Source organism: Branchiostoma lanceolatum, chromosome 7 (assembly GCF_035083965.1).
Source record: "Branchiostoma lanceolatum isolate klBraLanc5 chromosome 7, klBraLanc5.hap2, whole genome shotgun sequence".
Classification (NCBI taxonomy): Eukaryota; Metazoa; Chordata; class Leptocardii; order Amphioxiformes; family Branchiostomatidae; genus Branchiostoma; species Branchiostoma lanceolatum.
The window spans coordinates 8,667,850-8,691,879 of record NC_089728.1 but is presented as its reverse complement, the minus strand read 5'-3'; the positions used below and the strand labels follow the sequence as shown (position 1 = coordinate 8,691,879).

The 24,030-nt window shown below is 43.6% G+C and overlaps 2 protein-coding genes and 1 long non-coding RNA gene across 3 annotated transcripts; 2 read left to right on the top strand and 1 right to left on the bottom strand.

Annotated features, from left to right (window-relative positions):
• The first annotated feature begins 7,860 nt into the window (after positions 1-7,860).
• On the top strand, positions 7,861-12,577 carry LOC136439031 (TLC domain-containing protein 4-A-like). The gene is made up of 6 exons (XM_066434155.1): positions 7,861-9,285; positions 9,462-9,551; positions 10,038-10,096; positions 10,440-10,555; positions 11,192-11,265; positions 11,756-12,577. Exons 1-6 carry the CDS (start codon positions 9,032-9,034, stop codon positions 12,045-12,047), a joined length of 885 nt encoding a protein of 294 aa, XP_066290252.1. The 5' UTR covers positions 7,861-9,031; the 3' UTR covers positions 12,048-12,577.
• A 789-nt stretch (positions 12,578-13,366) lies between these two features.
• Positions 13,367-19,010, top strand: LOC136439032 (trimeric intracellular cation channel type A-like). Its single transcript, XM_066434156.1, has 5 exons — positions 13,367-14,067; positions 15,798-15,954; positions 16,670-16,854; positions 17,182-17,269; positions 17,419-19,010. The coding sequence occupies exons 1-5, from the start codon at positions 13,959-13,961 to the stop codon at positions 17,726-17,728; spliced, it is 849 nt and encodes a 282-aa protein (XP_066290253.1). The 5' UTR covers positions 13,367-13,958; the 3' UTR covers positions 17,729-19,010.
• Positions 19,011-19,139: 129 nt separating this feature from the next.
• LOC136439033 (uncharacterized) lies at positions 19,140-23,091 on the bottom strand. The gene is made up of 3 exons (XR_010756483.1): positions 22,923-23,091; positions 20,661-20,754; positions 19,140-19,764 (listed from the first exon to the last, which is right to left on the bottom strand). It is a non-coding gene; the product is annotated as an uncharacterized lncRNA (long non-coding RNA).
• Between the last annotated feature and the right edge of the window lie 939 nt (positions 23,092-24,030).

The window sequence follows — 24,030 nt, the reverse complement described above, 5'->3', positions numbered from 1 at the left end:
GGAAACATCTTCTTTCAAATCACATTAAAAATCTAGCTATCCATCTTGTAAAATATCAAAATTTATTGCTTCCAAAATGTTGCTTAGCCAGTTGTGCTAGTGCGAAAAGGTTCTTGCCCCAGCCCTTTCAGCAGAAACAGCACGCTTGCGTTCTACACTTGTTCCTCTAAACACCCTGTACGTCACAGACTCGCGTAATTATGCATGTTATGATTTGAGGTCAGAGTTCAAAGGGCACAGTGGGTGACTGGAAAGACAAGGTCGCAGAACACAGTATTAATGGGCGACCCCCGTGGACAATAGTAGTTCGGGTATGAAGTAGTGCGTCACATTACTTGAAAAGGCCATAGTTTTTCTTCTGTGCACGTTAGCGAGGCTGAAACTGTGGTGAATGGTAGAGGAATACGTCAGTTTTGAGACAGTACGAGTTTGATTACGATGTTTGTTCGGTCGGGTTGGATTCGCGCCTGGATATTGTTACCGCCCGACTACTGTAAGTCGCCTGCAGTACGGTGACCTCCGCCGGGGGGCATATCAAAGTGGCTTTTAAAAGAGAACGAGCCGGCAAATTCAACCTCATTTTGCAGACATTTTGTAGATTGAACCTTGAAGTCAAGCATATAAAAATTTGGTACCCTAATTCTGCACCTTTCCATAAATTTTGAAGCGTCGAAGCATCTCACCTTGGGATCCTTAACTATATAAATCCCTATAGGAGAAATACTGTGGTCTGCAACCTTAACCCCCAGCGGGGATTGGCCATAAACGTTGCATTCGGTCAAATTTTACTGGTGTATCAGTAATTGACGTCGACTCACTTGAAATCGGTCGTTTTTGTTGCCGCCAGACCCGCCGTTGCCATGGCAACGGCCTCTAAGACCGCCCCCTATCCTTAACTATAGGACTTGGTGTGGACCCGGACACCGCTCCCCCCCCCCCCCCCCTGCGTCGTAACTAAACATGAACCTAACCTAAAATCACTCAGAACTTAAGAATATACACTAATGATACCTTCCACGAAAAAAAACCCACCAGAATAGTAATTTTGTCTAGATAATGAGAGCGCTAAATGGCCCGTCATACAGGCCTTGCCCTGGGTCTTCCCCTATGCCGGGTCCTGAAGTGCAAAGCTGGCGATATCTCGGCAACCGTTCGGATGTTTGCAAAAAGCTTTCGTACACTTCTTCAGCTAAACCTGTTACATTGCATGAACAAAAGAAAACCAAGGTCAAGGTCGTCTTAAGGTCGCAGAACACAGTATTAATGGGCGACCCCCGTGGACAATAGTAGTTCGGGTATGAAGTAGTGCGTCACATTACTTGAAAAGGCCATAGTTTTTCTTCTGTGCACGTTAGCGAGGCTGAAACTGTGGTGAATGGTAGAGGAATACGTCAGTTTTGAGACAGTACGAGTTTGATTACGATGTTTGTTCGGTCGGGTTGGATTCGCGCCTGGATATTGTTACCGCCCGACTACTGTAAGTCGCCTGCAGTACGGTGACCTCCGCCGGGGGGCATATCAAAGTGGCTTTTAAAAGAGAACGAGCCGGCAAATTCAACCTCATTTTGCAGACATTTTGTAGATTGAACCTTGAAGTCAAGCATATAAAAATTTGGTACCCTAATTCTGCACCTTTCCATAAATTTTGAAGCGTCGAAGCATCTCACCTTGGGATCCTTAACTATATAAATCCCTATAGGAGAAATACTGTGGTCTGCAACCACAAGCTTCTCGATGTATTTTACAGCTCACTTGGGGGGAGGGGGGCAGCTTCCTGAATATTGAGTACATGTATTTGCGAATGCTACGAACTAAAGTCATTTTTACATGGGGTTCAGACAGCCCCCAAACAAGGCACTTCATTCTAAACCCCTTCGTCTAGTTCCCAGTACAAAATACATGTGCTTTTAGGTACCTTACTGAAAATGATATGGTTGGAAGTACATAGAAGGCAAGCGCACCAACTTTGGGGATAGTGACTCTGAATACGTGTCTAATATTCCTCCCTCCGCATACACAAACGGCTAGTCCCTGCACGGCAGTGAAACACAGACCCTATTTGCTTTCTGCAAGTAAGCGAGTCTCCTTGCTAACCGATCTTTGGTAACATTAGATCGCCTTTGGTTTAAGGTTTGCTCAAACCAAGTGGTATCGGGAAGGTGACAGGTGCAGCAGGCCCGGGTTCACTCCGCATGCGCAGACCGATAATACCCGAGCGGGTGGGCAGAATGCAGAGAATGTTCGGCACGCCGGACAGGGGTAGCCCCTCTCTCCACTCGCCGGTTCCGCAGGTAACGCGTTAGCAAAGAATACTTGATAATACAGTGTAGTTGTATAATATTGACGATGCAAGTTAACGTTGCAACCCTCTTTATTTCTATTCCACACATTAATCTTCTTTCAGATGTTTAATTTTGGTTATTAGTGCCTTCTGTAACTTCAGTAACAGATGGAAAAACTGCTTGTAGATTTCCGCTTCTTATAAGAAACGTAGTCACATCGCTGCATGTGAGAAAAAGGTATAACGCATCAACCCCTTTAGAGCCTCCTGTCGAGATTTCACCTTTACGACCCTTCCTGTATGTAGACTCTCGGTTGCGTTCATACCACGTCTTTCTAACGAGGTGTAACAAGATCGCGATGAGCATCTTATATGGACCCGGAGCGTCTTTCTGTCTTTTGATTTAACAAAGTTTCTCGATCCCACAACATTCACGCCTTACATTCAGAGTATAATGACAGACTTGCATAAAGGGTGATCAATTAAAGAATGATTGAAAGAGTGCAAGTACTATGGTTGTTTTGATATAATGGCACCAAACAAAAATAATCATGCGCTTTATTTCCACCTATACAACACTGACCAGTCGTAAGTGCGGGTTCACCCTTGGATATTACAGGGGAGCGAGATGGACGGACGTAAGGACGCCCCTCTGCAGTACCAGAGAAAGCCGCCAGGGGAACCAAAATCTAATCATTTTGCCTTTTTTCACAACCAACCAACCAACCAACAAGTTATCTGTTGACAAACAAACAAACAAACACACACGTACACATAACCTTGTTCAAGAAAATTATACTTTCATGCTAGCGCAATCCATCGTTACGTGTGCAGGATAGCTGTACGTTGAGATTCTAGTCTTACATAAGCAGGAAATAGGGCCCGCCGTCCATGTCATGGGCGGCTCTCCGTTCCCGTGAGCGCTATGCGTGCCGCAGCTGTATGTCGCCCCCATACTCGATCTCTCCTTAAATTCTCCATTTCCCCTTTTTACTCACCGGAGCACTCGATGTGCATCAGCGAAAGAAACGCGTTTTCCACCGCCTACGCCGGTAATGCCATGGTACTCGTACGTACCGAGCTGAAAGCTTATCATTAGTCTTTGCTTTTATCATAACCACGATGGTTTCACGTTAGCGTATTAACCTTACACACGACTCAATGTCAATGTCTAACATGGACACTACTTACATGGAGGTAAAACCATTTGTGAGGTACAATAAATCGAACATAATATGTAGTGGTTATATGTGTACAATAAAGGCATTCATTCATTCATCATAATATGCGATTGTAATGCTTTTTCTTCTTTTTTTCTGAGGGATCCACGATCGTTAGGGTTCATTCTGATCAGAGAATCAGCAGTAGTAGGAAATAAACGTATGCTAACCGATTCCACAAAATGTGTGCAAACGTGATATTAATACACACATTTCTTTTATAAAAGTAACCTTTTCTTGTATACCTGGAAAAGGATGAAGGAGTAATAGGCATCATCGTTTGAATGACACATATTTCAGATCGAAGATGAAGTCATGGGGGCGCCCTCTGGCAACATAGATCTGAACTGCTTTGTACATCCCCAAAAAACAGAAATGGTATCTTCGTTGTGCAAATAAATATAAAGTGCAGGAGAATGGGGGGGAGGGGGTGACAAAAAGAACGCGACAGAAAGATTTCAGTTCCATCCTTTGCCAACCCATGTATCCTGGATGGTCTTTTTAAACATATAAATCTAAACGCGAAGTATGTCAAAACATGAAGAACTAGAGTTCCACGAACACTTTATCTTCGCCAAATAATCAAGGCTTATTATGGAGAGTGATTAATATTTACATGCTCATCACCCCTGCAAATTTGATCATGCACCATACCATTTGGAAGTTATGATGGGGCGAATGAGTCCAGTCTAGAAAGGGTTAAAAATCATTTGGTACAGGACTAGTATATGTGTCTAGTGTGCTGATATACGTTATAACTGGTCATGAAAAAAACTTACACAACTTACTTCCTGTGGCATTAACTGTCTACCACATAAAAATCATGACCATAGCACTTTCAGAAAATATGTTCCAAAATTTTGAAGCTCCTCTGCAGTACCTTAGGTACCCGCTAGAAGGCCCATTATCGAACTTGACCTTCCTTTCTGTAAACCCTACCCATCCACTAAATATCATGCAGAAGCATCAACAGCTTCTCGAGTCATGTTGTCCACATACAAATACACATCCACACAAAGCCCGCTGCAGTACCGATGGAAAATGCCAGGGGAATCATTTTTGAACTTGACCTCCGTTTCCACAACATCTACACACCTACAAAAAATCATGAAGATCCATCAATGTTTGCGTCACTTTTTTTGCCTACATACAAACACACAAAAGTTAAAAGTCCGCTGCAGTACTGTTGAAAAACGCAAGGTGAACCATTTTCGAACTTGACCTTCATTTGTACAACCACCACACACCTACCAAAAATCATAAAGATTCATCAAAGGCGAAGATAATCATAGCACCCAGTGACCTGCATGCTAGACCCCCCCCCCCCCCCCCCCCCCCCCAATCTCAATGATATCTTTACACGTTTATTTGGAGACCATTTATTTGGAGGTCCACTCGTCACAGCTCGCCCACAGGACTAACACGTGGCGGTGTCGTGAAGAGCACGCGGCTTACACGGGACGTGACATGTCGTGACTGGGCCCACGGAGGAAGCTGAAGCGTATGAAAGACCAAAACGACAATTCTAGACAGCTTTCTCAACTCAATTCCTACCGGTCCGAGGCATGATTCCAACCGGTCCGAGGCATGATTCCAACCGGTCCGAGGCATGATTCTAACCGCTCTACGGTAGAATTCTTACCGCTCCACGGGCAGACCCCTACCCCCCACGCTCATACAGTGGACGATCCCAGGTGGGTCAAGGGTCACAGTAGTATACCATCCTGTTGTGAATAGAAGAGTGTGAAAGCTATAAGTACCTAGGAATACATATATCTAGAAACCTGAATGACAGTATACACATAAGTGAGACCCTTAAGAAGGCTAATAGAACCACAGCAGCATGCAAGTCTACAATAATAGGCCACAACAGTTTTAACCGCTTTACTTATGGTGACACACTATGGAACAGTATCATTGTACCAAGCATAAACTATGGTAGCAGTATCTGGGCACCCTCGTCAATTAAGGACAGGACCCACCTTGAAAGTTTACAATACCAATTTGGCAAATTCCTGTTTAAAGCCCCGAATGGTACAAGTAAAGTTAATGTGTTTGGTGAACTTGGATGGGAATCTATTACAAGCTTACAGGACAAACTTAGACTAAAATACTATGACCGACTCGTAAAAATGGAAGACCAGAGATGGCCAAAACTAGTTCTTCTTCAAATTTTTGATATGATGAAGAAAGGGAAAACTATACAATGGTACTGGGTTAAGCACATGAAAAATCTTCTCACATCTATAGGACTGGACCACATATGGTGTAACCACTCACCTATCAACAAACACTGGGTTAACTCAGCACTAAGAATACATACCGCCCAACAGAAAGACACCTTTTTAAACACCATGGCCTCTAGTAAACAGACTGTGATCAGTAACAAGCATGAGCCCAGATTTGAAGACTATCTAAAAGACTCCACAAACACAGATGGAAGTATATTAAAATTCAAAGCCAGAGCAGAAGTTTTAGAACTAGAAGGTAGGAAACTATCCTGGAAAAAATACAAAGGAAATGGAAAATGTACCAACTGCAACCGGGAAGAGGAAGAATCAGTACATCCTTTCCTATTCATATGTCCTAAATATACCAGAGAAAGAGTCTCCCTATTCACCAACCTTGAAACAGAACTCACACAGGCAGGGGGAGTTCTTCTATGGGAAGCATTTACATCTAGTAACACTGAAATGAAAAAACATCTACTCTTAGGATACAAGGGTCCATGGGATACAATCATTGATGTACTTGCTAAGAGGTACATCCACAACGCATGGCTTACAAGGAGCTGCAACACCACAAGTTAATGTTAAGGCCAACTGTGTTCCATCTCCACTTCACTACAGTTTTAATTAAGTTCAGTTTTATGCAACCTTACATCTATGTAACTACTCTATCCACGCCATGTGATCTCTATTATTTTTTTCAAATTGATTGTCTAAAAACCAGCTATGTTGCTTATGTAGACCATTTGTCACCCAGCCTACTTTTTGTTATGCCTATTATAGTTACACGATAACTATGGTTTATCATTGTTAAATCTCACTACTCTCTGTTGATTGTTATCAGTTACTATGTAACATCATATCCTCAAACCACAGCTTCATGTAAACCTAACCAAACCTAGCCCGTTATAGCTCTTCGCACTAACTGTTTACACCCAGATTACTGCCAAGACTCCACTGTTATTATTTATATTATTTTCACCTGCCCCCCCCCCCACCACTATGGTTAAATAAGTAATCCACCTGCCACCCAGCTGGCACTGTTTATCATACTCCCCTCGAGTTGTGTATTGTTATTCATATCAATTTCGTTTGTTTTTAGTATATAAATTCCATTGTTTCCTGCTTCAGCTAGGTATTGAAATGTTAGTTAAGGTTTACCATTTATCTGCTATCATCTTATCTATATTTTATTTTTACTGCTATAATATTACTTCTATGAACTTCTTTGGCTCCCATGCCCCAGCTAATACTGTTACTTTATTTTTACTCTTCGATACTCTCGACTAGATTTTGTATATTGGTTAACTATGATATCTCAATCTGCGTTAAGTATGTACTTTTAGCACTCGGCGCTGCCGATGTGCCACCGCTTCAAAGGTGAATAAAGTTCAAAGAATGGAACAGCTAGTCAGGTCATGTCGATGTTTAAATTTTTTAAGTGCTTCGTTCTGACTCTCACCATCTCTAAAACACGTGCTGCAAACTAAAAGGAGGCCCTGATTGTCATTATCAACAACAATCGACGGACAATGGGCGTTAAATATTCCTTCTTGCCCCTCCCGTGCTCGGAGAGGACGATATAGTGGGCATTGACCTCGCTAGAAATCTGCCTGTCGTTGACTTAGCATCACAAAACAATGTTGTGTATTAAATATGCACATTTAGATATTGGCCAAAAAATTCTCATTGACAAAAACATACGGTCGACAATACAAAAGATATTCTTGTTCACGGGAACATCCTGTTATAGCCCCGGCCATGAATAAAATGGAAATGATATCATGTCCAAACGGGATGAGTAGCAATCTGTTACTAAGTCTGTGTTGTCCATGTTTGAACTTTCATCAAATAACTCATGCGATATACCGAAAGGACTAAAAACCATTAACAACAGGATGGCGTACTACTGTAACCCTTGACCCACCTGGGATCGTCCACTGTATGGGCGTGGGGGATAGAGGTCTGCCCGTGGAGCGGTTAGAATTCTACCGCTGCACGTAAGGAATTGTATCGCGGACCGGTTGGAATCCTGACGCGGAGCGGCTAGAATCATGCCTCGGACCGGTTGGAAATGCCTCGGACCGGTTGGAATCATGCCTCGGACCGGTTGGAATTGAGTTGAGGAAGCTGTGTAGAATTGTCGTTTTGGTCTTTCATAGAAGCGTCCGCATACACGACCTTTCCGGCATTACAACCTGGTCAAATGTTGAAAATCGCGAATCAGCGCTCATGATGATGGAAGGCCGCGAAGAGGGCTAACATGTCGCAGGGAGGCGCTGTCTCCAATGTGTACAAAGGTCACATCATGGGGACAAAGTCTGTAAAGAGTGGATGATACGCACATCTGCCAGCACCTGATGGAGTAACGTCTGAAGCCTTTGAGGGAGCGACTGCACATCTGGCTAAGAAGAATTCAAGTGAAAAGATTGGGACCTGTTCGTGACGGTGAAGGTACAAGGTATGTCATACTAAGGAGTTACACATCTTCCTTGATCATACGTTTTGTGTTGTGTTGATTTTAACTCAAATGGTTGTCCCGATAAGGCTAAATGAGATTTCGTAGTGATTTTCTTCCTTGGTCTCCATTCTTTTCTTTCTACTCTTTTAATAGCCACTTTCCACTTTTAAAGTCCTGGTACCTGTATGGCTGTGTACGGGGTCTTCTCCGATTTCAATCTGGTCATTCGTAGTTAGAATGCAGAGAGTTGTTGTCAATAAGAGAACAATTGCAAGATAAGCCAGGTAACGCCTGCGGCCTAGGTAAATTTGCTTAACTATTCCTGGTTAACACTTGATTGTTTCGTGTTGTAACAGTGGGGATCAACCTCCACTAACTGACCAGTCTAACTTAGCGCTTTGAATTCCCAAGCCGTGCGGATCGGGATTGGCGCGGGTTCTAATCCCGGGAGCGGCGTACTCGCCCCTTTGGGTTTTTACAGTGGTTCCCACACCGGCCCTGTGAGTAACGATCAGATCACACAGGGATATCGCACTCGGAGACTCGGGATGAGTTTTGAAAGAAAAGGGGGAGTAGTGTAACAGTGGGGATCAACCTCCACTAACTGACCAGTCTAACTGGTCCGGACCTTTTAGCCTAGTGGTTAGCGCTTTGAATTCCCAAGCCGTGTGGATCGGTATTGGTGCGGGTTCTAATCCCGGGAGCGGCGTACTCACCCCTTTGGGATTTTACAGTGGTTCCCACACATGATTCAAATACATGATTCAAATCGCACCCATGGATCCAAATATTCAAATGTTTTACCACACGTGGAAGAATTGTTGAACTGCAACAAGTATTGATGACTAATAAATGCATTTTGTGTGATGTTGCCAGGACTTCGATACGTTTATTTACCATTCGCTGTTCCTTGGTTGAAGTCAGTCTACTCTCTACAATGGAGGCCCTGCGCATTGTGGAGTACTACACAGCGGCAGTTGTGTGGTGCGTGGTGTATGGCATCGTCTTTAAGTACATCAGCCCCTGGCTGTCTTTCCGTCTGTCCAAAACCTACAGACAGCTCACGCTTGGGCAGAGGATTGACTGGGACAGCAGGTTAGTGTACTTAACACGGCACCTATCAAATCATTGAGATGTTGCACCAGTCAACTCTTTGACAACGCGTTGTTTTGAAAAAAAGTTACGAATACATGCAGAGACCGGATATATTAGGATTGATTTTATAGTCATCAACGTCAGCAACTATAACTTTTTATCTATTCTTGTTTTAGGATAACTTCCACGCTGAATTCCCTGATCACTGGGCCCATCTCCGTCTACCTTATCCTCAGTGATAATGAACTGGGCGATAACCCAATATGGTAAGTTATATCGTGGGACAGTGATGTATTACCATGCAAGATTGCAATGTGGAAGCAGTAGTATTACATGTAGTAGTATCCAGTGAAAAATCATGAACAAACACCCACACACCCTTTATTGATATCTGCACAAAATTGTCATCTTTCTGACACCATTTGTTAGATGAGCTCCACAAAAGATATATTGATGTGTGTGTGGGGGGGGGGGACTTCATAAGATGTCTTGTCCAAGATCTATAGTTGTTATTTTCGGGGGAGGGGGGCTGGCTGTTAAAGGAATAGGGAAAACGGAGAATGGTGCATGTAGTAGAGACAAAACAGTCCCAAACAGCTGGTTTCAGTGACACTTATTATCAAAACTTATGAAAGGTCCTTTCATCAGTTTTGAGAATAAGTGTCACTGAAATTAGGTCTTCAGCTTGCTTGCGAAGTTGCGATGGGATCTCAGGACTAACAGCTCTCTGTATTTTGTCTTTCGTTCGCTAGGGGTCACTCTCGACCAGCACTGCACCTACTGGCCATGATGGTTGGCTACACTCTGACAGGTGAACTGAAGTTTGTCGTTTGGAAACGATTGTTTCATCCAATTATGTTCATCTACAGTCACAAAATTTACATACAGTTCAATGCCAATTATTGTCAATAGAAAGTGCCTGATAGATAAAGAAATGGCGACAAAAACAGAGGATAACACTTTTGGTAACTGCTATGCAAGGACGTTCCAAGATAGTTTGAGAACCATGAAAATTTATTATAACAGAGCCGGAAAAGAAGGTTTATTTTCTAATATCCTAGCAGTGACTAGCATTGAATACACGTCCTTCCATATAAACCCAACATCAACAGTTTCTGGGGTATACCTAAGAAAATATATTTCATTTCCTCCAGATCTGCTAATCTTGCTGTACTACTACTCCTACTGGAAGCACATGGGTGCACTGGAGTACGCCGGCTACATAGCGCATCACGTGGGGGTACTTGTGGCGTACATCATGTGTTGTCTGGTGAGTCCTAATAATTGGAGTTGTTCTGAATTTACTTTCTTGAAGTGATGCATTTATTTCATTGAAGTGTGTATTGTGCCAAACAGTAAATAGATATGTTCCGACGCCCCAATGTTCCGACACCCCTATGTTCCAACACCCCTATATGTTCCGACAGCCCTACGCTCCGACAGCCCTATGTTCCAACACCCCTATTTTCTGACACCCCTATGTTCCGGCGCTCCTATGTCCCGACAGCCCTATGTTCCGACACCCCTATATTACGACGTCTCAATGTTCCGACACCGCTATGTTCCGACACCCCTATGTTACGACGTCCCAATGTTCCGACACCCCTATTATCATCTTTCGACCTCCCTATGTTCCGACACCCCTATATTCCGACACCCCTATATTCCGACGTTCCAATGTTACGATACCTTTTTATTCCAACACCCTGGTGTAAGAGGATTGGGGTTACCAGTTAGGGTTCAAGGTATCGGAACATACTTTCCGTACATAGGGGTGCAACCAACATATATCATACTTGTAAAACGGTAGACAAAGTCCTGATCACATCGCCAAGATTTACACTTGATGTAATCAAGGAGGTTAATTAGACCTCTATTTAACCTCCTTGATGTAATTTTGTTGCAGACGTTTGGTAACTTAGCTTACTTCGCCGTCTTCCGCCTCACCTGTGAAAACTCGACGTTGTTCGTCAACACCAAGTATGTATTCTGTTCTACGATTGACCAGATCCGTGGAACTGTTCTTTTTTAAACAGGCTACTTTCCTTAAGAAATGCCCCATAAGCACCAAGGCGTAAATTTAGTCTTTTCTAGCATGTTTGCTCTTTCTGAACAATTTGCGTCGATGAAAGTTAGAAACCCTGGTAATAGAATACGCAAGATGACACTTACTCAAGCAGCTGGATTGATTTTACCAAATCTATCTATTTGCTTGAGTTACTGTTATCTTATGTTGCGTAAATTTGGCATTTGTTGTGTTTCACTGCGCGGCCAACCGTTTCATACACGTCGCGCTTCCAATTCAAATAAGATTCAAGGCAAAATCTACATCGCCAAAACATAGACAAACATTTTCTTCACACAAGAAAAGTAAATAGCTGATCACGATGTAATGGGCCATTATCTCCCTGAAAGAGACTATGTGTGCTAACATTTCAAAACGGATTGTCATGCCTCTTTTTATCGCCAGGTGGCTGTTGGACACAAAGGGTTTCAGTAAGTCCTCCAAGCCGTACGTGGTGAACGGCCTAGCGCTCGCCCTGTCCTGGTTCGTGTTCCGGATCGCGGCGATCCCGCCGTACTGGTACGTGGTGTATACGGTGTACGGTACCGCACAGTACAACCGGCTGCTGGTCCTCAACAAGTACATCTGGATAGTCACGTGCCTGGTGCTGGACGTCCTCAACATCAAGTGGTTCAGCAGGATCGTCAGAGGCGCAAAGAGAATCTTACAGAAGTCGAAACAGGCACACAGCGAATAGGAATAACTTCAGACATTGTGATCATCGTTGTGATTCAATGACTTTTGTTCACAGCAATAGTAATAAATTTGCAATTACATTCGCAGGGAATCAAATATATGATAGGAGCATATACACGTTTCAATGACAAGATATCTATGTACAAGACAGAGGTCCCGAGTGGAAAGATGTGAATTGTAAGTATACAAGCTCGAAAAATGCTAGTAAGAAGGCGCGCGATATCATGTACTTGGATAGGAGTGAGTGAAATGAATTCAGCTTCAGTCGTTGCGATGGAAGTAGAGAGGGACAGTTTTGGCTTTCTGTATGTCTTGTTCTACTGATTTTATACACGGGTTAACGGTCTGCACAAGTGACATGAAATGAACAGAATGAATAAAAGTTGCAACGATAGCGCAAAAACCATGCTTGTCTCGTATGATTAGGGACAGTCCGCCTGAAACCATCTACTGTGCTTAGTGTTGATTACCGCATGTTTAAAACATCTCGCAACATAAATATTCCGTTGAACTGAATGGCCTTCCTGTGCCCTATACTATCATATACCGTCCCCAGCCTTAGAACTGCACAACCATGACGCCTGTGTCATAATGAACCGTCCCTGTCCTTGGTACCGAATGGTTCTCCTGCATGTGCCTAGCACTATCATTACCGTCCCTAGCTGGCCTTAGTACTGCACAGTCCGCAACCATGACGCCTGTGTTGTGATGAACCATCCCTGTCCTTGGTACTGAATGGCTCTCCTGCGTGTGCCCAGTACTATTATGCACCGTCCTCGGCCTTAGTACTGCATAATCATCCATCCCAACCCTAACGCCTGCATTAAAACGAATGTTCTCTGTCCTTGGTACCGAATGGTTCTTCTGCGCCCTGTACTATTATGTACCGTCCCCGGTCTTAGTACTGCACAGTCTCACTCCGTTCCCCTAACGCCAGTACTGTAATGTAACGTTACCATCAAATTGATTAATGATAGAACCAAGGGTAGTATTCAAGATGCCTTAACACAGAACGGAAACATCCTCTTTCAAATTATATCAAAAACCTAGCTATCCATCTTGTGAAATATCAAAATTTATTGCTACCAAAATGTTGCTTAGCCAGTTGTGCTAGTGCGAAAAGGTTCTTACCCCAGCCCTTTCAGCAGAAACAGCGCACTTGTGTTCTACACTTGTTCCTTTAAAAACCCTGTACGTCACAGACACGCGTAATTATGCATGTCATAATTTGAGGTCAGAGTTCAGAGGGCACGGTGGGTGACTGGAAAGACAAGTTTCTCGATGTATTTTACAGCTCACTTGGGGGGAGAGGGGCAGCTTCTCTGAATATTGAGTACATGTATTTGCGGATGCTACGAACTAAAGCCATTTTTACATGGGGTTCAGACAGCCCACAAACAAGGCACTTGATTCTAAACCCCTTCGTCTAGTTTCCAGTACAAAATACATGTGCTTTTTGGTACCTTACTGAAAATGATATGGTTGGAAGTACATAGAAGTCAAGCCAGTGGCACCAAATTTTGTGATAGTGACTCTGAATACGTGTCTAATATTCCTCCCTCCGCATACACAAACGGCTAGTCCCTGCACGGCAGTGAAACACAGACTCTATTTGCTTTGTGCAAGTAAGCGAGTCTCGTTGCTAACCGATCTGTGGTAACATCAAATCGCCTTTGGTTTAAGGTTTGCTCAAACCAAGTGGTATCGGGAAGGTGACAGGTGCAGCAGGCCCGGGTTCACTCCGCATGCGCAGACCGAGGATACCCGAGCGGGTGGGCAGAATGCAGGGAATGTTCGGCACGCCGGACAGGGGTAGCCCCTCTCTTCACTCGCCGGTTCCGCAGCCCGCCCCGATGTTTCTCTAACGTCTCGGTTGTTCATCGCCGTTTTCACCCCGCGAATCTGAGGGACCATGGACGTGGTACAAGATGTGGCGGCGGTGTTCGCCACCCTGCCGATGTTCCCTGTGTTCAACGCCTGCCATTACACACTGATGATCCTCACCACCAGATATGACACAGGTTTGTGCCCTAGCCCTTAACAGCATTCAACCCCAGATAAAAATCAAAACGACTGTAGACATGCGTGACCTCTATGCATAACCGCATGTTCACGTGTTCCTCTAAATTATGGCCTAATTCCCCATGTTGGGAGCGAAACATCATATTCTAAGACAACGTTGCGGTGGTTCCTAGTTAAGTATAAGGTGCCCTTTTAGTCCACTCGCTGACGTTGGGGCGACCTTGGTGTATATTTTTCCCAGCGTGACGACTCCTCTGTATCTCGGCTCCCTATAACGGGAATGCTATGTAATGTTATATGGTTGGACGATCTTCCAAATTTGTCCCTGCTATAATCTGAAGCCTCTGGTTGGATAACAATGCCGGCTGTTAAAACCGACACCCTGTGAGCAAGGTCAAAATTCATTTCCGCGTGCAAAGTCAACATAGACCTGCTTAACGGTTAGCTGACATTCTTGGTAATGAATCATCAATCATTTGTGAAAAACAAAACACTTATCGCTGGGGCGACCCAGTGCACAAATTGCGATAGCTTAACCGTAATTGCAAGCTACCGTGCCTTTTAACGATCTGCTATATCTGCAGTGGTGATATAGCGTTACCGCAATGAATTGATTATTATCTGCTGAAATGACTTTTCTCCCATGGCCCTGCTGGCAGCGTAGCTCTGATCACCGATTTGAAGATATGGAAGGCTGAAAAATAACAAGTAATCATACCAAATCACATATCCAGACGTCTAAAAGTACTCGCCAGGTCGGTATCATAACAACGCAGTAGTCTGACCACAGAAAGCAAACAGTATATGTGTATTGGTAGATATATGACTGGTATAAATATTACGAAACTATGTAGATGTTATGGGGGCGATTCAATGATTTTGGGTGGAATGCGAATGAAACTATAAACACGAGAGCGACGATATGGGGATTTTTACCCCCAACTTGCTAGAAAATGATAGATAAGACGTTACAACAAAGGAGAAAATCACCCGAAGTCGTAGAGAGGCAGAAAGGTCTGTCGACTCTGACACAATGCTTTTCTCGACACTGTCGAGAATAGCATTGTGTCATTGTTCTCCAAATTGCTTCTATCTCTGCCGTCGGCAAGGTGACCTTTACAACAGGTTGGCTTACCGGCGTAATCATGAGAGTTTTGAAGGGAGGAGGAAAAGCCAGAGAATCTCTGGCTTTTCCTCCTCCCTTCAAAACTCTCATGATTACGCCGGTAAGCCAACCTGTTGTAAAGGTCACCTTGCCGAAAATAGATGGTTCGCTTGAAGGGTGGAAAATTTACTATGAATTTTCAGCGAGATATTTAAAGAGGGACGAACAACGATCAACTGTCATTAGTTGTGTTGATTTACCGCTAGAGGACATTGTTGTGCGAGGAATTCTCTCTTCTTTTCTTGTACGTATGCCCCAGAACTCTCGGTGTCTGGATCATAAGTAGAATTGTGATGTAACAGCTGTCAAAAGCTAAGCCTACAGTTTATGTATATGTATATATAGTACAGGGTATGGCAGCTGATATGACCTTGACGTACGAGCAACGTTATCATACTCCAGGAGTGGACCGATAATAGCCCTGAATGCGGGATAATGTACCCACTCTAGCAAGTTTACTTTTAACCAGCCAGCTTGTTGATACCTAAATGTGGGTGTTCCTCATCAATTCACACAGCCTAGACACTTGTTATAGCTAACGCTATGGATATTTCTGGTCACCAGGCTCACTTGCACTATCGCGGAGTAATCCTCTGGCTAACTGGGTGGCCTCCATGATCGCCTGCTTCGGAGGCTACATACTGGCAGACCTGCTTCTTGGTCACTCCGTTCTGTCGTTCCTGGCGCACCCGGAAGATGTCGTTCTTGCATCGGCTATTTGGTGAGTTTAGTCAATTACTCATACGTGATAAAAGATGTTGAAAATGTATTAGATTTCTTTGGGATTGTGAGGGCTTGACGTCCTAGCTACCCTATGTTGGACTCGATGTACAGAGTCAATCAATCAATCAATCATACGGTTTATTGTTAAAACAAAGGACTGGTACCATGGACTGAATTAAGTATTGTTGTACAGAGCACCAATGCATTAAAACAGTTTTGAATTCTTAATTACATGTTTTGGGTGTGTGACTTCGTTTGGGATGGTTAGCGTCAGCAGATAGTTGACTGACAAGCCGCAAGGGACAGAGTTGCCGGAGTGGTAGGAAGTATAGGTCAGAGGTGGTAGAACGTGCCTTTAAACATATATGACAGTTCAGGTCATGGAAGAGGCTAATGATCTACAATTAGGGATGCGTACTTAAACTCACGTCCAGGTTCAGGTCCGGATTCGAATCCTGAGGTTTAGGTTCAGGTCCGGAATTAATACGTCCGAGCGGCATAACGCGAGCAACGTGGCTAAATCAAGTTGAAGACCCTTTCGGATTCGAATCACTGAGTTTAGTTTCTTTTTACCTGAACCTAAACGTTTTTATTAGTCCGGGTTCAGTTCAGCGTTTAGGTACGCATCCCTACCTACAAGGAAAGAAGACATGCGAGAAACTCTAGATATTTCACAGAGCCGTGAGGTATTTGAACTCTTGTTGTGCTTGCAGGTACCTCCTGTTCTACTGCCCGAAGGATCTGTTCTACAAGATAATATCCATCCTACCGCTCAAACTGGTCATCGCTGCCCTGAAGGAGACTGCGCGCGTGCGCAAACTGGTGGCGGGGATCGGGGCGGCCGCCAAAGTGTACCCGCACAGTCTACTGGCCCAGGTTATCGTAGGGGTGGCCAAAGGTACGATCATCACATCACTTAGCACTGTATTTTAAACATTCAAGGCCCATAGTAAGAAATAACATGTATTATGGAGAAATTATACTGTTAGCCAGCTCAACAAATTGAACCGGAATTTTTGCCTGAATCACCCTGTCCTCTTCAGCTGTCTAGACATGAGACTTTATGCACGTGTAACGTCACCAAGTGTCAAAGGTTGTTGGAAGTCGATATTGCCCCCGTCAACATTCGCAAACACAGTCTGAATTGTTCGTTTGAAAATCGAAAGAAGATGACAACAAAAAAAAGAGCATTAAATTATCTCATAAGGCATTTGTTTTGTTCCAGCATGTGGTAACGAGTTCCTGCTGAACTTTGAGCAGGCGGTGCGCGGCGTGTGGAAACCGGACATCAACGCCATCATGCAGCCTTCGTTGTAAGTGCAATTGTGATGTTACGTGTTAGACACTTAGCTATACTTTTGCTCTCATATTTTTCTGTAGCCCCTGTGATGTAAGAACCGTTTTCTAGTTTATATGCAACTAATGTGTCCCCCATGTCTTGTATGTGATTCGTCCTGCACAGCTCGATCAAGGCCTGTGTAGTCGGAGCAGTGATGATCATCCTCGGTCGGTCTGACGTCCTGATGGGGATCAGCCAGGAGATGGTAGTCCTGGCCGTCTCCCTCTGGCTCATATCCGTGGCCGTCTCCATGAAGGCCTTCCACGCAGACGACCCTTTCAAGCCCGTGGAGAACTTGTTCAGTCCCTTCATCTTCGGCAGCGCGGATAGTCTACCGGCGGACGCACACCACCACCCCGCGGCACCCGAGCCATCGCCGGCGCCGAAACCACCGTCTGGCAGGAGGAGAGGGAAGGCAGCCAAGGCCGATTAGATACGGACAAACAAAAGGCTACCCACTCTGAAGTGAACAGGTGCTACCGGGAACAGTGCAGAGCTGATGTAAGAGGCATCGCCCGTAACAAGCCAAGGAAGGCTAGCCTGGATGCCAGACTGTTTCCAGGGCCTACACAGGCCACGTCCGCAGCTCTAGGGCCAACACGCCCCCAAGGAAATTTTACCACAGAACCCCTGAGTTAGCCCAGGGTCAGGAGGGCGTCGCTGCTGTACATTTTCCTTGGGGGCTTGTTAGTCCTAGGCACAAGGACCTGCCATTTGCAGGCCCGGAAAACAGTCTGGTATCCAGGCTACAGGAAGGCAGGCTCAGCCCAGAAGTCGAATAGTCAGCCGGGTTCTTCGATGGTCTAAGGGCTGTGGACCAGACTACTGTTGCTATTGTTTTTAGTTGCCTCCTTTTACGGCTGGGAAAGGGGTTTGATATACCATTTATTCTAAATTATAATAGATAGATATTTTCGTGCAAGAAATCATGCATTCTCTCTATGCAATAAGATGGCGTGTGAGAACAATTAGGGACAAGTAGACATAGGCTTTGTATTAGTTTGTGGCCAGTAGAGGTCGGGCATTGAGTACCGCATAGGGTTTATATTGTCAATTCCCCCACTATCTTTAAGTGTCTGAAATACGAATGGCGTGGATAGAAGGATGAATGTCGGTGTAACTTGTACGGCAATTGACAGATTGTATTTTAAGGTTTGACAAGTAAAATCAAAATATTTAAAATCAGCTATATTAAGTGCCAATGAAGCGACTTAGTCCCTGTTCGAAATGTAGCAAGTTGTCAATCAAGTGGTATAACTATAAGAGAGAACTTTTGATAAGTCAAGCTTCGTATAAAATTAGTTTGATATCGCTTTGTGTTGATGTAGAGCTGTGAAGATATAAAAATATTTTAACTGTGTAAAGAAAATTATTTGCGCTTGGACTTCATATTATAAGATGCAAACGTGTCTATTTCACTTCTATGGTAGTTTGTGTCCATTATTGGCAAATGTTTTCTTGCAATTCAATGGAATCCAAAAGTAAGATGCTGGCTCGTAATCGGATGCAGATCATATCCATGTAAATCCTGTTTTATGCGTTATATTCAGTGCAATCAAGTGTGCATTTTGGATATTTGGGAAATTGTTGGCTCAAGAACTATTCAGTGAGTTTTTTTCATGATAGGTTAAACTGACCACTGTCATATCCGCGCTGGTATTGTTTATTATGCTGACGAACTTTTTTCTTTGTGAATTAAAGATAAGCACCATGAACTTGTGTCCCCGGATTGAATCTGGCTTGAGACTTGTTTAGCATCAACTGTTATAACGGATGATAATACTAAAACTATGACATTAGGATATTCACAAAAAGTCACAACATACTTCATGGAGCCGGAGGTATGAGATCTTCGATGTCTTATTTATTTCAATCTCTAATCCTTGTATATAAACAGCAATATGAAATTGCTTGATAACATTTGAGACCTACTGTATATACATATACATATATAGTAATTACGTCATAGCTTCTTCGTCTCTTGTACAAACGTGCGATGCCTACTACTTTTAACTTGTACATTTTGTATTATTTTATGTGAATCTAAGAAATATGGACAGTTACTTAACTTTTGTGATTTCATTCACATAAATCATCTGTTGTTCCACTTGTTCCAGCATACTTGATATCAAAGTATTTCCACCCGTTTTTATCTCATCCGACTAAATACTTCAGTACTGCTGTATTTTTACCACAACCTATACATATAAATTGAGACATAAAATCACAATAAAGAAATTTGTGTGTAGCCTCGCGAGAAGCTACAGGTCACGAAATAGTTGAGGAGGAGGGGGGGTCGGGCGAAGGTGCGAGAGCATCACGTTATGTCACGTTACGTCTCGCGTGATCACTTCTCGACGAACCCAGCGAAAGCAATGACGAAGATGATGACGATGCTGATACCGATGATACCGTACCACATCCCGAAGAAACCCAACGTCTCCGCCAAGGTGCTCATCGTTCCTGCAGCTGTGTGGAGGACAGACGGGAGTCATGATGTGTTACTTATGTTTTAGTCCCAAATGGAAAAAGGAGCCCTGTCGGGTAGTTCACGGGTTGTTTTTGCCACTTTCGGGCGTGATCCCTACGTGGGACACCCTGTGGCTGCCGGGCTATTTTTGAATCATTCTAACCCGAGGTTAAAATCAACGCGGGACCCAGTAGCAAATAGACGCCGTGAGCTAATCGTGAGAGCAGCGAGAGGTACAACAGACCACCCCCCACCCCGTACCCGGCATTCCATCGAGACAAATTTGTGACTTTGGGTCCCGGCCGGGACTACACCCCCGACTGGCACCAGCGCAACTGGGACCGTAGCATTAGAAAGACGAAGAAAAGAATCTTTAAAAAAATCAACCTAATGCAGATTACTAATTAATAGAAACTAGTGTGTGTGTGTGTTTTCTGTCAGTTCATTCTAGTGACGCTGAAGAAGAATGATAGATGTCACACGAAACGTCGGGAAGTAATCTCCTAATGTTATCCACTTGTAGAGACTGAATTGTCCTTAGATATTCCAAAAATAGTTACTCAACAGTCAGGCGTTTCATACAGCATCCGCTATCTTTCGTCAGTGACTGTCTTGACTGCCAGTCACTGACGAAAGATAGCGGATGCTGTCTGAAACCTCTGTGATTGAGTAATTATTTTTCGCGTATCTTATTACCTGGGTGTTTAACCTTCATCAACGTCCTTAGAAATTGTTTACCTGGATGTCTAACCTTCATAAACGTATCAAGTTTCATGTACTGACTTACATCATGTCCAGACACAATCTCTCTCTATTTAGGCCAATGGGGCTAGTCAGTAGCCTTATACAAGGCTTTGTCTTACATTGTATCTGTTTCAATGTTTGTGCCACTTACCATCTACTGATGACGTCAGGAATAACAAACAGGCGAGCAGGAACAGAAGGTTGACATGCGCAGACATGGTTCTTGTCAACTCAGTTACGCAGTACTGCGATAAAGAAAAAAGTCAGAGTTTAGAACAGACATAATTATATATTTCTTTTTAGCACCTTTTGCATACTTTCCAGTGTTACAGGGTCTGCATATACTAGTAGTATTGAAGCTGACGGCTTTACGTGTTTTGTTCTGATAAAGATATAAATGGAAGATATAAAAGCTTGTTCATGCGTTGATGCTTGTTCATGGTTCCCACTGCGCCTGCGCAGTGTAATGCATTGTGAGTAATATGCCGAATGCTTCTTGATGATGAACAACACGTGTAGAGGTTTGCGAGGCCAAGCCTGTACCATTGCAAGTATGGAATGACTTAATTTTCTTTGTCCTATCTATTCTGTGACGCATCCAACGTCGGCCAGTTTGCCTTAATTATTACTGCGCATGTGCAGTGATTTTCTTTGCACCCTGTATACTGTAAATATGATGTCCTTTAGCGGTTAAATTTGTTAGATATTATTTCATTCAGTCCGTCAGAAAATGTACATAAATTTGTAAGTTGCTGATCTTCCTGGATGTCCCTTTTCATAAAACTGCCAGCCTGTCTAAAGCACAAGCTTGAGACTGAAGTACAGCTCACATATTTGCAAGCGTTGTTAAAGTCCTCTTTAAAACTAAGCAGCAGCTGTCTCCATCGTAAACATTCGCCCGATTTCAACCCAACTTGTGTAACTAAGGCATACATGCGTCATCAAGGGACCATGGGACCTAGAACCTGATACTGAGTTACGTAAGTCGTGTCCCCCGTGAACTTAAACACTTATATCTGCTCCAATTCCAGACTACACACGCTATCTTAATCCCTGCAATATCTTATCCTCAAACAGTAAATTCCCTTCAATCAACGTTTGTGACTTGAGCCAGACACGTGTCTCCGGTTGTGGGCAGTGTGGTCGAAAATGTTTTTAAAGGGTATCTACAAAAATGGGCTGGAAGGAATTTGTAAAAGGCGTTTCCAGATCTATTTACGTCGAGATTCCATTAGATGCGACCGAGAGCTGTTCATGTAGAGGTCATATTTGTTTCTGAAAGCACAGAGAAAATCTGGCGAGGGATAAGAATCTTTCCATAAGAAACGTCGTTCTTATGACACCTTTTTCTACAGTTTCAATTGTCCTGGGTGATAGTGATACTGGTTGTTCGTGTAGGTTACTTTACATAACTGACCAAACGTAACGTCAGTTTCAGTGATGGAAAGGCAGGCTATGTCCATTGGGTTGCTATGTTGTCAATGTGTCAGCATTGCTGCCTTTTAACAGCTTTCCGGATATCAGTAGTCAACATGTTTTTTTTAGATATTTTTGTCAGACCTCCACTTGACAGAGACTCGCGTGACACCCCCCCCCCCCCCCCCCTCAAACCATGCTTTGCTAACTCTCAAGGCAGACGTTGGTGGGGAAGATGGTGACTTTCCCAATTTTCTGTCCGCACTTGGTGAGGATCGCGGACCGAAACGTGGCATAACATAAGAAATTGACCATCTTCCCAGCAAACCTCTGCTTGGAGAGTATATCTAGTAGCTAAGATACCTCTGTAACACTAACAGGCTGATGGATGTATAACGCGACGGTGTCAGCTGTTAACACATAGGAAGACTCTAGCCCACACAAAGCAAATCAATGCCCATGCTACCCTCCAAAGCGTTTTTTATAATCTCTCCAAGGTTTTGAGACACACAACCTGTCTACCAGACAGTTTGTATGCTTGCACATGTACAGGGTGAACTTACGGACTTGCTTGTGTAAATAGTTTGACAGAAACGACTAGTTTGCTACCCCAACGCTGTAGGGAAATATTCCAGAAATGTTTCCCACGTCACTACCGAGCTCCTGCCAGCGTATTTCATGCAACTACTAGTACTGATTCTAACGGTATGTGTCGTAGATCAAGAGCAAAACGTCGTCACAATACTTGAAGTACATCGCTCTACTCTCCAAGCAGAGGTTGAAGTTCGGGTCCGGTTTGTTTTTGGATGTCTTTTTATGCGTTTTTGTCGGGCTTTATCTTTTGACAGGGTTTCTTTTTGTACGACTTAAAGACGTCAAAACCAAGCCGGAGCAGAACCTCTGCTTGGGGACCATTCGTTGAGACAAGCTCTACAACATCAGCAATCATGTACAAAAACATATTCACACGAATTCATATGAGATTACTGTACCTTACCTGCTAAATTCAAAGGTACAGTCGAAGAAGGGTATAATAGAGCAGCTTGATGGAACTGTCTGCCTTCGGCCGGGGTTGAATGATATCTTTGGACAAGCTTGCAGATACGGGCTAAATTTATCGACCAACACAAAAGGATTTCGCTCTTTCGTCGCTCCTGGCCTAATGAATCGCAGATTTTCTGTGACGTCAGTGCAGATGACCATATAAGTGTTTTGCACCTCCTCCTGACCCCTTATGGATGGCACATACTTGGCTGGCTTGCAGCTGTTACATGCAGGGAGATTGGAACACCTGGTTGAATGGATGAACGCATGTGGGGAGACTTTCCTAACGTCTAGTTTTTAAAAAAAGTTGTGTTTTCAGTTAATTGACCGAAACTGGCAAAAACCTGCCGACCCTGGCCTCTTTTGTGGGTCGACTGCTGGCAGGGGACAAAAAATGTCGATCTGACATCTGAGTCAATGAAAACGCTATAGACTAGTTTTTTTAACATGCCCCCTCATTTCTGTTGCAGTAGAAAAGTGTGATTGTACAATGCATATCTGTATAATCAAAAGATGATATAAGAAATATATTGTCCTGGTGCATTCAAGTTGTATATTGTTAAACAGTATACTTGTTCGATCACTTCGGACGAAATCTAGAAAAAAAGAGAATCCCTGGTCCCTACCGGGCCTAATTTTTTTTTCGTAATCCGTAATCGGCAACAACAGCATTGATTTTCCTATTAAAGCCTAACATTACTAACAAGCAAAGAAATTGTAATTCTGAAATCATGGTCTCAAAGATACGAAACAAAAAGTAATCAGCCACCTAGGATCTTCACAAAGCATACGATACATGTATGTCAGTATACATTTCAGCAAGTCCATAATTTTTACGAATTCCATTCGTTTTTCAACCAGCTTTATCTTTCGAGGTCGTTTGGAGCTTTGACCGGCCCATGTGAATTATTAATATTATGGCCAACCATTAAAACGCCGATGCATACCTGGTTATGGAATATGATTGGAGGGGATAGTGATGACTCGCTCGGTGACGATTGTGTCAATTTGTGCACCAGTACGAGACCTGTCTTTCCAGGGGGAAAACAGCACCCACGGTG

Excerpts from the sequence above, each read along its gene's own strand:
- LOC136439031 (XM_066434155.1), top strand. The coding sequence starts at position 9,032 with ATGACTAATAAATGCATTTTGTGTGATGTTGCCAGGACTTCGATACGT. Across the intron at positions 9,286-9,461 it reads AGGATTGACTGGGACAGCAG|GATAACTTCCACGCTGAATT; the intron begins GTTAGTGTACTT and ends TTCTTGTTTTAG. Across the intron at positions 10,556-11,191 it reads CGTACATCATGTGTTGTCTG|ACGTTTGGTAACTTAGCTTA; the intron begins GTGAGTCCTAAT and ends ATTTTGTTGCAG.
- LOC136439032 (XM_066434156.1), top strand. The coding sequence starts at position 13,959 with ATGGACGTGGTACAAGATGTGGCGGCGGTGTTCGCCACCCTGCCGATG. Across the intron at positions 15,955-16,669 it reads GTTCTTGCATCGGCTATTTG|GTACCTCCTGTTCTACTGCC; the intron begins GTGAGTTTAGTC and ends TTGTGCTTGCAG. Across the intron at positions 16,855-17,181 it reads TATCGTAGGGGTGGCCAAAG|CATGTGGTAACGAGTTCCTG; the intron begins GTACGATCATCA and ends GTTTTGTTCCAG.